The sequence below is a fragment of the Etheostoma spectabile genome, chromosome 6 (genome assembly GCF_008692095.1).
Source record: "Etheostoma spectabile isolate EspeVRDwgs_2016 chromosome 6, UIUC_Espe_1.0, whole genome shotgun sequence".
Taxonomy (NCBI): domain Eukaryota; kingdom Metazoa; phylum Chordata; class Actinopteri; order Perciformes; family Percidae; genus Etheostoma; species Etheostoma spectabile.
This window is the reverse complement of record NC_045738.1, coordinates 7,981,518-7,994,877: the sequence shown is the minus strand read 5'-3', so window position 1 is coordinate 7,994,877 and position 13,360 is coordinate 7,981,518. Positions and strand designations below refer to the sequence as shown.

The 13,360-nt window shown below is 41.2% G+C and overlaps 1 protein-coding gene across 1 annotated transcript in view; it reads left to right on the top strand.

Moving 5' to 3' along the window:
• itga8 (integrin, alpha 8) overlaps positions 1-13,360 on the top strand; it is a 42,219-nt gene that overhangs the window by 20,431 nt on the left and 8,428 nt on the right. The window contains exons 16-23 of the mRNA XM_032519441.1: positions 3,601-3,656; positions 4,089-4,246; positions 4,389-4,520; positions 7,157-7,224; positions 7,588-7,735; positions 8,404-8,496; positions 11,321-11,400; positions 11,789-11,869. Coding sequence (XP_032375332.1) covers positions 3,601-3,656; positions 4,089-4,246; positions 4,389-4,520; positions 7,157-7,224; positions 7,588-7,735; positions 8,404-8,496; positions 11,321-11,400; positions 11,789-11,869 — 816 coding nt within the window. The remainder of the gene's footprint in view (positions 1-3,600; positions 3,657-4,088; positions 4,247-4,388; positions 4,521-7,156; positions 7,225-7,587; positions 7,736-8,403; positions 8,497-11,320; positions 11,401-11,788; positions 11,870-13,360) is intronic.

Sequence of the window (13,360 nt, the reverse complement as noted above, 5' to 3'; positions counted from 1 at the left end):
GTGTGTGTGTGTGTGTGTGTGTGTGTGTGTTGGCAGCAAGTGAAAAGAGAACAGGGTTTGTGTCAGATTGACAGAAAGCACTAAACTGTGGAATTTTGTCAAAACATAACTCAGCTTATTTAAATAAACCGCCATAAAGTTTGGGTCGGAGGTATGGAATCAGATAGGACACAGACACACACATGCAGAGAGTCAAACAGCAACTCAAACAGCAACTCATAGAATTATGGGGATGTCGAAGGCTCTCGTGTTTCTGAGGGGTGACGACTTTTGAACGTTTGAGTTGTTACCTTGCAGCGAGAGCTGGAGAGGCGCACAATGGGAGGTTAGATCAAGTTTTTGCCGCCTATTACATTTGAGTCACAGGGTTAAGCATCAGATTTTTGGAAAAACAATTATCCAGCGATCATTGAAAACTCAGAGGCTCGTTTAACAACACTGACTGCAGTTTGAAGGTATTGCCAGAATTCTCGTAGACTCTTTAAACCCTCTGGATGAGAAAGTAATCTCTCCGATGCACTCTTGCTGACATTTTAAGTGTTTTGGGGGGCTTTTTAAACCTTTAACCTCTGTTCCGTAAAAGATGGTAGCCAGAAATCACATTTCTCCTTGTTTAATATGTTCATAATAACGTTACATTTCATTTAGTTAAATTATATATGTATATATGCAATTCACGACTAAACAGCAGGATGTTTTTCTCAGGAGTTGGTGGAGACCAAAACCAAAGCTGAAAGGAGATTTAATATTGGTATTAAATTCATCAGGTGGACAGAAACTTGACTCCAAATAAACGCTTGTGTTGCTCAGTATCTGGGGATGTGTAAATAGACAATTTTTTGCTAACATGTTTTAACTTTAGAGGCCATCTCTCAGCCTGACAACGATTTAGCCTCCGGGGGCAACGACAAATATTTCTGCAGTCCTGGCAGAGGCAGCAGATATCCAGGCCAGCACTTTCTCTTTAGTGCCCCAGTCATTGTTTACAGTCTAACTTTTTAAGGTGTTTTAGGTCCAGATGACATTTCAGCTAATCTCTATATAAAGATATCTGCATACGAAAAAACAATATTTAACAAAATTAAAAGGCTACGTTATTGACAATAACCAATGGGTCCCGAGATTGCATTTCCGCCGAAGCGTTCTGCCTTTTTTATTCTCCACACAGACAGTCTACCTGCACAACCTAAGCCCACTTAATCATGATGGGTCAATACCACTGAGGCCACATACACACTACAAACACACTACAAACGAAAACCAGAATGCTTCTGATACAACAATCTTGTCCGTTGCTTACAGATTCTGCATTCATTGTAGCAAACCCCAGCCAGATAAAGGTAAAGCGTACTGATGTTTCCAGAAGCCTTTATTAATGGTCAGCCGTCAGCATTAGTTTGAACACAAATCTAGTTTATCCTTCCGTACACCTTTCTCCGCAAAACACCGTAAGAGCTACAGGACAGATAAATAACATTAAACTAGCTCTTACAGACAAATGTTACCCAAAAAACACATTGAACAATCAAAAACAAACTACCTTGTTCCCGTTCAAGCTAGGTGCTTAATTATTCTCTTTTAGAGCTGTATATAGTTACAGAGCGACATGTTTTTCCCTCCTTACTTCCGTGCGTGCACCTCACAAACTAGTCCCCCCTTTGTATACAAGGTTACAGTTCCGCTAGGAGGAGCCAAAATAAAGGACTCATAACGTAAAAATAAATAAAGAGAGAACTAATTAAATACAGCACTGAAGTGGTTACCTTATTAATACACCTTTTTTGGTGCCAGTTACATTCATAGATGTCTGTTTATAGCGACTACTAGAGGTGTTTGTATGGCAAAGTGTTCACAGCTTGTTTCTGCTGCCCCCAAGTGGCCAGAAAGTGACCTTTTGGTTTTTTTAAAGATCGCAGATAATTATTTCTCTGAAAATCAGATGCTTGACTATGTGACTCAATTACAATGGTGATACATGAGAGGCACAAACTGGAGATAGATGGATGAAGGAATGGTGGAAAAGGAGGGGCAGCTACTTAATGACAAGTCTTGAATTGAATGTTGTTACTCATTAAGGGTACTCGGGTTGTCGGGGAAGGGATTTATTTGTGCCTGTTTGCAGGGAGGGCCGGCTAGTGCTGTGTACAGTGGTAGAGTACAGATGCATTTTGAGGAAAATTACAAACAGTAATGAGTAAGAAAACACAAGAGCTGGGGTCAGTAAAATGGGAGTCATTTCCGACAGCATACACTTTAGCAGTCACATTAGAACATACACTCAAAACACAAAAAAACTATCTATGCTTACATGCAACAAATATTCAACACACATTAAACCCCTTAGAGAGGTCAAATGACTTCAGGGAGCATTTTTTTTACAATAGAAACCTGTATTTTATCACACACACAAACTCACACCTGCATCACAAACATTCAGAACTCTGGAAAACTAGCTCATCATTATTGTGTCATATAATCGGGATCCTAATTATTAACAAACACACAAGCATTAGCAAGATCTACTCCCTGTGGATGATGGGGTTTGAGGACTGAACCCAAACATACAATAATCACATGAAGTAATTTACCCTGTGCCTCATATTGCTTAGTCTTCAGAATCAGGAGCGTTGTGTCTGTAAGCTTCCTCAGATTAGTGCATATTAACAGTACAGAGCTCCCTGTGTGGGAGTCACTTTCCTGTTCTTGATTAAAGAGTTGATAACAAACACACACACACACACACACACACACACACACACACACACACATGCATGCAAACTGAAATAGGGGAAATGCAGAAACGTTTCCCAGTCTCCCATGTCTGTGTCTAATTGAGGGGCTCACAAGGCCCGCAGCGGTATTTCCCACTGCCCTCGGGAGCACAGGAAGGAATAAATGCCTTGCTTATGGGCAGTTTATTTAGTCATATAGTTTGTGTTTTTATGATGTTGTCGAGCATACAAATATGAAAGAAGAGTGTGGTCGTCTGCAATGAATTATTGACATAATTGGAACTTATTGTGCAGTCATAATTTCTTCCAAATAAGTTACTGCTGTGACCACCTACGTTCTGTTGTTCATTAACCACACAACTCATGCTGGTTAAGAATACAAATATGACCAAATAATGCCAAATAAGTCTAAAAATGAATGGTTCCAATTTACATCAGACCTCAGACTCAGTTACCTAATATCTAAGCATTAATAGCAGCATAATGCAATTGTGACCTACAAGAGAAGTAAAGTAACAGTAAAGACAACTTAAATACTCCTTGCCTTCTTTTCCAAACTTAGACAAAGTTAGCTAAGTATAACACATCAAAATTAAGCAACCAGTCCAAATTTTGATCATCTGTACTTACTATGTTTAAATAGTTTACCAATCCATTTTATGAAAAACTTATTATATTTACTTGTACTTCTACATAATATCATGTACAAGTAGCTAAATGTTTGCACCTGTGCACTTTGTTCAGCTTTCATTGTGGATGTAGGTCAATAGACATGTACGGTGTCCTAATAATGTGTTGATCATGCACAATATGTTAACAGTTATCCCAATCTACTCCCTCTCTTGTCTATCTCTTTCTCTTCCTCCAGTCTGAAGGTGGACGTGTGTGCGGCAGTGAGTGGTGTGGGGATCCCCAACTCTGTAGGTAAGCAACTGTGCACAATGTGGTGAAATGAGAGAGGGAGGCAACGGGGAAAAGCACAGAGGGTGGGACAGTAGTCAGAGCCAGCTCCAGTGTACATCTCATTAGAGTTTCCTGCTGTGAAACTGCAGCTCTGCTGCACCGATCAGAGCGGAACAAAGGCAGGAGGCAGGGTGAAAAGAAGAATAGGGTAGACAGACACAGAGAGAGGAGATGTAAAGTTTCCTCTGTCTAATGATGCTCTGTAAAGTAAAACGCCTATGGCTCCTTACTTTGAGACAAATGGAAAGTCATGTACATATGAAGGGATTATACCATGTGGACTCAACAGTTAAGAGTGTCTGATTGGCTGGGTCACCTTATTTACTCACTACACTCATTCTTTCCTCTCACTTCTCCATCCGTCTCCACCTCTGCAACATTCCTTCTGTCCAGATCTGAGAGCAGAGCTGCAACTGGATTGGTTGAAAGGCACCAGGGGAGAAGTCAAGAGGGTTCTGTTCCTGGACACCCAGCAGCCTCAGCGTACAGGGCTCCTAAAATTGGGACACAACCACCCACGTGCATGCTTGAGCTACACAATATACCTAAGAGTGAGCAAACACACACAAACTCTAATTTATGAGCGTTGCATAATGTTGTGTATCTTACATCAGCTGCCCACCTGTTTCCATTTCAACCAAACAAATTTGATTAACTGCACATGTCTATCTTCACTTTCTGTTGCTCTTTCAGGAGGAGGAGGATTTTAGGGACAAATTGACCCCAATCTCACTGGCTCTGAACTACAGCTTGGCTCCACCCACTCATGGCCAAAACCTTCCACCTGTCCTCAACCATTACAACAGCACCTTCCTTCAAGAGCATGTCAGTTGATATATTTTATATACCAAATAAGCATAATATTGAGTATATATAGTATAATATTGTCCTGATTTTACATGTTGTGATTTGGCTATTTTGGTTCCATCTAATGCATATTTGTCACTCCTGGGGTTTCTTCTTTTTTCCAAGTTAAAGGGATTCTTTTGGGGAGTATTTCTTTTCCTGACTCAAATGTTTATTGAGAGAGGGTGTCATATGCTGGATAGATTGTGAAGCCCCTTGAGGCAATTTTTTAATTTGTGATATTAAATAACACTTACTTAACCTTACTAAGCGCATTTCTGAGCACTTACTACCAAATTTGAGACTAAAATCCAACCTAATGTTAAATTTGATTTTTTGATGAAAATGCTTACCTCAAACACACACAAAAATCTTCTGCTTCTGCTACTTAATAATAATATCAAGCTCAACTAAAAACTCAAATCTGGACCAACATAAAGCTATTTATTTGTCAAACAAGCCTGATAAAGATTATGTGAAACACACTGCATGCTTCCACTTGTGGGTCCAAGTGTAGTGTATTGAAGAGTATAGAAACCACAGAGAGAGAGAAGAAGAAAACACATTTCATTACAAAATTACATTTTAAAATAACCAAACCCAACCCAAAAGTAATTCTGATGTCTAAGCAGTGGCAAAGGCAGAAATAGCTTTTTGGGCAGGCAAGTACAGAGACGTAGAATTAGCAAAAAGAACAAACTGAAAAAAACAACAACAATTTTACCTTCCAACATACTGTATACTGCATTACAATGGCAATAGCAGTACTGTCTGCAACATGCGTGTTGCAGACTGTGTTGATCAAACGTGTTGATATTAACCTATTCAGGCTAAAATATATTTGCACCCGCAGAAACAGCAGCACTGGCTCTGCACTGTTATAAAATTAACCATTTTATTGCACAAAGTGGCAACTAAACATGAACCCAAAAAGCAGAGAAGGCGTTTACATACTGCATGACATAGAATAGCCTACATCAGAAAGAAATTTGCACATGGAACATATCAATTCATAACAGCACTGTTGCTTGAGGATTGTCATGAGCAGGAAATGCACAACCAGCAGTAAAAGAAAATCAAAGAATGAAAACTTCCAGCCAAGCGTTGTTTGAATTATGAAAAATATAATGAAAAGTGTCCAGCAAGGCGCCAAATCTTAGACAGTGTATCGACTCCACAGCAGTGACAGGATAAAAAAAATCTAAAAACTACGTCACTCACAGATAACTTATCTTCTTATTTAATGTGGGCAAAACACAAAAGCGTTTCAGCTAAAAAGCCATCATCAGTGTTTACGATTTCTTACTAAATAGGAAGGTTACTAAGTTACTTAAATAATAACGCAAGAAGCATTAAAGACGTTTTACTTGAAGCGCCCATATTATGTTCATTTACTGGTTCATAATTGTATTTTGTAGTTGTACCAGAATAAGTTTACAAAAAACAACAACACATTTTTGTTGTACCGCATATGGCTGCAGGTCCTGTTTTCCCCCTGTGTGTTTAGGTCTCTGTTTTAGCTACAGAGTGAGACATCTCATTTCTATAGTACCTTTGTTGTGAGCTATACATTCGCAGTAGCTATAGGTAAGATCACATCAGCTAGATAACTCTTTCTCCACCTTTGGTCATTACAAGGCAGGATTAGCTGGGAAACTTCTTCTAGACAAGGGTGCACTTGTGGAACAGGGACATGTAAATTGTTCTTTTGTAGATTATGGTGAAGTAGATTGTGTTGTAGCAGTGTTTTGCCATTGAGAATGAGCTAGCATGCTAGCGCTAGTATGTGCTACAGTTAGCCACCTCATCTCGGCTAGTGACGTAGAAAGTCGTGGAAATTTTGAATAGCTCACCCGGAGACTGAAGGCAGAGGAAATTCAGAAACCTGTATCTCACTCAAAACAGCATGGATAGTTTTTTTCAAGTTTGTATGCGTGTGGAAGCACCAGAGATACAAAATAACACTCCAAATCCCGGAAAAATTGTTTTTTTCATAATATGGGCACTTTAATGTTACCTCTGTGAGAGCCTCCTCCTGTCAGCTCCGCTGGGGAAATGACTGCAAATGGTGCAGAAAAGCTCGTCCTTATTTATTCTTTATTCTCAGAAAACTGTCCGTACCACTTTAGAGAGAAGCCATTGCTCTCACACTGTTTTGATTTTTAACCGTCCACACATCCATGGTACATTGTCTATAAAGCCAGCTAGCTAACGTTAGCTGCTGAAGGCAGCCCGGAAAGTCTGCCTGTTGTTACCATAGCAACCACCCACGTTCCGAAATTTTCCTAATTGTTTAATCTTTATTCTCTGGATCAAACAGTTTAGTTTTAATCACAATAGAAGACACATTGAAAACAAAATGTATTTTCAAATTTAACTGGACGGGCCAGTGAGTAAAGTGGGTGGGCCAGTGCCGCCCTGGCCCAATACTGACTACGCGCCTGTGTCCAAGAACTGGAAAGGAAAACTCTAGTGTGCATATTATGAGTACGTATACAACACCATGCGTGTGTCCAACTTACGTTTATTTCTATTTTTAGTTTCATGATTATGTTCAGTATATCGTAACAGTTTTCTCATGACAATCTCCCTCTCTGTGCCCCTCTTACTCTCAGGCCTTCATTCTTCTGGACTGCGGTGACGACAATATTTGTATCCCCGACCTCCAGCTCTCTGCCAGCATGTAAGACTGACACGCGGCCACACCCCCCTGACCTCAACCTGTAAACACTGTGTGCGCGTGCGTGCGTGTGTATTAACCTACTCTCCATAGTGTTTCCAGCTGTATAATGTCTCCATGGCAGCGTTATACAAACACTGTGTCACCCACTACTGACTGACACACACACACACACACACACACACAAACACACATTGCGTTACATGCAGAAGAACAAACAAAAATACAAAAAACAGGACAGGCGTTGGAGATACTATTTTATGTAACTGCAGCAAAGTGCTTTATTTATTTTGTGTCCTCTACACGTTCTCTACATGACTGAAAAGATTTCTTTTCTATGTGCACTGTTTTGATTTTTTTACACAGGGATCACTCCGAGCTGGTGATTGGAGATGACAATCTAGTCATGTTGACCATCACTGCAATGAACCGGGGCGAGGGCGCCTATGAGACAGAGCTCCACACACTGATACCACCAGAAGCTGACTATATTGGAGTGACGCGCAGGTTGGAGGTAATGAACACACACTTGCACTTTGGCTGAAAATCAGGGTTTTTTTTATGTTAAGGGCCAAAAGGGTAGATACTGAAAATAGACATATAGGACTGAGGCAATTGTCTTATCATGACTGAAACATGTGCCAAGGGAGCTATTTGAGGCTGCAATTACAATATGATGTCACATCCTGTTGCGTCTTTGCTGTGTGTTTGTTTGAAGTGAGGCTATCAGCAAGCTATGCTTTCCTGGCAAAAGCCCAAAAGCCCAAAAGCCCCTATTATGATTTACAAGCTGCAGTAGTGACCACAGAAATGGATAGGGTCAACTGCTGTGAGTGTGTGTGTCTGTGTGTGTGTGTGTGAGTGTGTGCGTGCACGCGCACGTACATACGCACACGTGTGTGCGCTAATGAGTGTCTAATGGGGCCGTTTGATTGATGAGGTTGTTACTGTCAGAGCATTGATCACTCTTCCTCTCCTTCCTTCCCCCTCCCACCCCTTCCACTTTTTTCACTCCCTCGCTCCCTTCCCCCTTTGATGGTGTTATACGTCCCTCCATTGTTCTTTTCTTTCCCCTCTTGACTCTCAATGCTCCCTATTTGTCTCTTTCTTTAACTTTTGCCTCATCATCTCACTCACTCTACTTGTCTTTTTCTCTGTCCTCTCCTCCTTTCTCCTCTCTAGCCCCTGTCTCAGCTAAACTGTGAGTACAAGATGATCAACGAGTCCAGAATGGTGGTGTGTGACCTCGGGAACCCAATGGTGGCTGGAACAGAGGTAAGTTTTTATACAAAAAAACACAAATTGTTTCCAACTTTTTCAGTAAAACATCCCTTTAAACATCCAAGCTAAGAAGCTGTAACTGTTACTCCTCAGGTTAATTCAACCTGATTGATGGTTTCCTATGATTACTGGACATCACCCTGAACCTCATTCCACACATTTTGACTATACTTCACTTTCAATGTGCGTGTGTGTGTGTGTGCGCGCGTGCATAAGTGTGTGCAGTGTGTAATAATAATAATCCATTTAGCTCTTGGATGGATGACACATACAGGAAGTCAGGGCTTTGCAAAATAAAGAGTGGTCCTTTCCTACATAAAATTCTACCACGCCAGTATACTTATGTGTGCCACCAAGCATGTAACATGTGGTTCAGTGTGTGTGTGTGTGTGTGTGTGTGTGTGTGTGTGAGAGAGAGAGAGAGAGAAAGAGTTTTCTAAAGGTGTCAAGGCCGGTGCGATCTGGAGGTGACCCCATGGTATACAGATAAATCAATTATGTGGTCATGTTTCACTGGAGGAGAGCACAACAAGTCATGTGAAAGGGACAAGGCACGGCATGTATTTTGTGGTGTGTGTGTGTGTGGTAGGTGTGTTGAAAGAGAGTTATAAAAAGAAGTAAACACCGTACATTTCACTGGCCTCCATGCGCTTTCTACTGTTTACTAACCCTATGTTAAGAGAAGTGTATCTCTTTGGCGAAATATCAGAGCCAATAGGTTTTGTGTGTGTGTGTGTGTGTGTGTGTGTGTGTGTGTGTGTGTGTGTGTGTGTGTGTGTGTGTGTGTGTGTGTGTGGTGTGTGTGTGTGTGTTGTGTGTGTGTTGTGTGTTTGTGTGTGTTGTGGGTGTGTGTATTGTGTGTGTGCTCCCTTGCCGTCCAGATGTTTCCCATTTTTAACTCTCTCCTTGCCCCATTGGACGTTCAGGAATCCATGAGCTTATGCAGAACACTTCCATGTACCCCATACAGACTTTAGTTATATTGTGCAACGAAATACTTCTCATCACTGGAGTTCATTCCCTGTGTCACATGGCACAGCTGTAGTGCCTCACTGAGCTGGCTCTGTGTACGAGATACATGCCTAAAGAAAACCTGTTTTGGCTCCGGTATGTCCATCTGGCTGTCTTCATTTTACAGTTTGATGAGCTTTGGTGGCATTAAGCAGAATTTTTTTTATCAACACTTTGAGAGCAATCGATGAATGACCCATATGGCAATAATTTAAATAATCATCTATCGGCCATCACTGGAATCTTATTGTGGTGATTTAGTCATATTGTCTTACTATTTTGCAAAATTGTACTGTTTGTATTTTTTATTCCAAGCAAAAAAGAATTGAAAAAAATAGTTGTTCATGTTTTTACTTTATGAGGAGCGCAGTTTTTGCTTTACACATGTGAAGCTTGGTCTCATTTAATGTATGAGAATTTAACATGGTTCACTGCATTTAGTTACATTTGTTACATTAGAATATATGTAGATATTTGAAAAATCTATTTGTTTAAATTGTGACATTTATTTCAGCCATATCCCACAGCCCTACATTCAACTGTCAATCCATTTAAAAATGAGAGTATAGCCCGGTGGCTATTAAATGTTAAAAGTGTATAGTTTAATTCCTCTTTAAGCAGTGACACAGTGGTCAGTTGAATTCTTAGTGGTTCCAATGGATGCCGGTGGTGACAACTTTGTATGGCTGACCAAAAAGTATTATAAATCCTTTAGAAACTTCTCAAACGACTGCTTCAACATAAACCGCTTTTCTCAGCACTGTTTGCTAAAATGTGGTTCAATGCATTGCTTGTGGGAAAGCTTTGTGGCTTCAAGGAGGGCCATAACCCAACACAGAAGCCATGCATTTAGCAATATTATGGCAAAATCATAGTTATTTATTTGAAATACAAATGCAGTGGAGAATGTGACAACATTGCAAAAGTGCTTTGAGAAGTTTCTGTGGATGTTGTGATGATTTTTCTTCACCGTGAAAATGTACAATCCATTGTAACCAACATAAATTCAAGCTGGCCACAGCTGCTTTTCTCTCTAAAATGCAAAACTACAAACTTTTAACCACCATCTTTCTAGCTGGATGCTTGTGATGCTCAAGAGACAGATTTGCGAAACAGTTGACTTCGTCCGGCTTTTCTTGGGCAGTGCTATCATAGCTGATAGTGACGTCTTCTCTCTGAATGACTCATACTCATTTGGTCTCTTTAGATCTTTCCCGCCTGACTTTGTAGTCCCGCAGCCCAGCCTAACCCCCTGTAGGCCTGCCTTGTGAAGTGTCAAGTCTGCATGCTGTCATTTCCCTCTTTGAACCATGTGTTTGACCTGTTGTTCAGTAGAGCTCACACGCACATATGCACATACGCGTGCACACTGTCACACAGGGACAAGCACGTACACACACACTGTTGTCGTACAGTGTATGATGAAATTAATCTTCCACGTGTTTTGAGTTAGTCTAGAGGACAGGAGATTTAAACTGGGGAGAGACAAGAAACTTAATTTGATCTTTTAAGCATGTGTAGTCTGGATTTTCTCAGATTTTAGAATTCTTCTGTTGTCAACACACACACACACACACACACACACACGTTATCTTCTGCCTATGTAGTAACAGAGGGGTGTATAGTTAACAGGAATTGTCTTTTACTGGTCACTTTAAACGTGATGTGGCCTTTGATGTACAGATGCATCTTATTTCTGTCTTTCTTTCCTCTCTGTCATTTCTCTTTAACTGTCCTACTCTTTCTTCTGTCACATGTTTTTTAATACATTTACTCTCTTTTGCGTTTTCTCCACACTCTCGCCCAGCTGTCTGTTGGTTTGAGGTTTTCTGTCCAAAGGCTGGAGGATGCCGGACCAAAGATCAGCTTTGAGCTACAGATCCACAGGTGACACCCACCACACGTGCACACACACAAAGAGCTGTTTGTCTTTCTTTTGAGCCATGTAAATAAGTTCTGTGTCTGTCCTGATCCCGTCACTGTGGTTTGATGAAACTAACCGCACAGACAGAAGAAGACAGATGGCCCATAGGAACACATCTTGATACATCACATCACTAGACACAGATGGTTAAATGTTGGCAAAGACTGCCAGGGAATTCTTCTTGGAGTCAGCTGAACATGAAAATACAGCTTTAGTATGAGCTTTTGCATTCACACATTTTGTATCATGGCCTCCTGTGTAATGTTTTCAAATAGATACAGAAGGCATAGTCAGCATCATGTGTGTTTTGTTTCATGCCTTTATTTAATCTCCCTGTGAATCTCTCCACAGCTCCAACAAAGATAACTCCGACAGCAACCCAGTGATTTTGAATCTGTCCATTGTTGCCAAAGCTCAACTCGATTTACGTGGGTGAGTCAAGCATCTTTGCAGCGTGAGAGCGTGGCGTCTTCTCCAAAACACAGTGACAACAATCTTTGTTGCCAGTGTGTTTCACAAATAGACACTTGATCTGGTTTCAGTCTAAACTTTTTTTGCAGGATATTATTGCTCCTTTTATACTGTTGAAATTTGCTAGGCATGTTTATATACAGATGGAAGACAGCCTGAAAACCCATTTCTAGAAATACATTTGAACTAATCATGTGCACATGGGATACTTGTGAGGCTTTGACATCTTCATGGATGCCCATATGCCCACTGATACACACACACACACACACACACACATACACACACAGACTTACTAACACACACACACACACACACACACACACACACACACCACACACACACACACACACACACCTACTGCTTAGTTTGGGTGTGGTCTGTTGTACATACAAACACAGGAGGACCTGGGATGGGAGAGAGGAGAACATACAAGTACAATTGTTGCTTACAAACATTACGCCACCAGTTAGCATGTTTTGTCCACTTAGGTCAGACTACTTTGACAATCTTCAGAATGGTGTTATGAAATGAAACACTTTTGCAGCAGTGCTGAGCGAGATGAAAGGTGTTTCCAATGTTCTCACCCCTTTTTAAATAGGTAGGACAACATAAGATACACCTCTCAATGTAATGTCCAGTACAACACCACCTTTAACTGTAATCTCAATAATAAACTTATAATGTACACATCAATTATTAACTGAACATTATAAACTTATATAAAAGGCCTCTAGCTCACCCAATAAGAGCATTCGCCCCATGTTGGCTGAGTCCTGCACTGTCCTGGGTTTGAATCCGACCTGCGGCCCTTTGCTGCATGTCATCTACCCCGTCTCTCTCCCCCTTTCATGTCTATACACTGTCACTATAATAAAGGGAAAAGCCCCAAAAAATGTTGGAACCGTTGTATTATATTGTGATAGATTTTACAGTTGTAGCTAATAATGTGACCACTGACTGTTTATCTTCCAGATATGGAATTCCAAAAGTCTATCTACTGTTATTCTCACTGCCCATAGGTACAGTACTTTTATACAATTAACGGTTTCTATAGTCCATCCATCCATCTTTGTCCGCGTATCCAGTATCGGGTCGCGGGGGCAGCAGCTCCAGCAGGGGACCCCAAACTTCCCCTTCCACACTAACCAACTCCGACTGGGTCGATCCCGAGGCGTTCCCAGGCCAGGTTGGAGATATAATCCCACCATCTAGTCCTGGGTCTTCCCCAAGGCCTCCACCCAGCTGGACGTGCCTGGAACACTTCCCTAGGGAGGCAACCAGGAGGCAACCAGGAGGCATCCTTACCAGATGCCCAAACCACCTCAACTGGCTCCTTTTGACGTGAAAGAGCAGTGGCTCTGCTCCGAGCTCCCCACAGATGACTGTGCTTCTCATCCTATCTCTAAGAGAGATGCCAGTACCCCCCTGAGGAAACCCATTTCAGCCGCT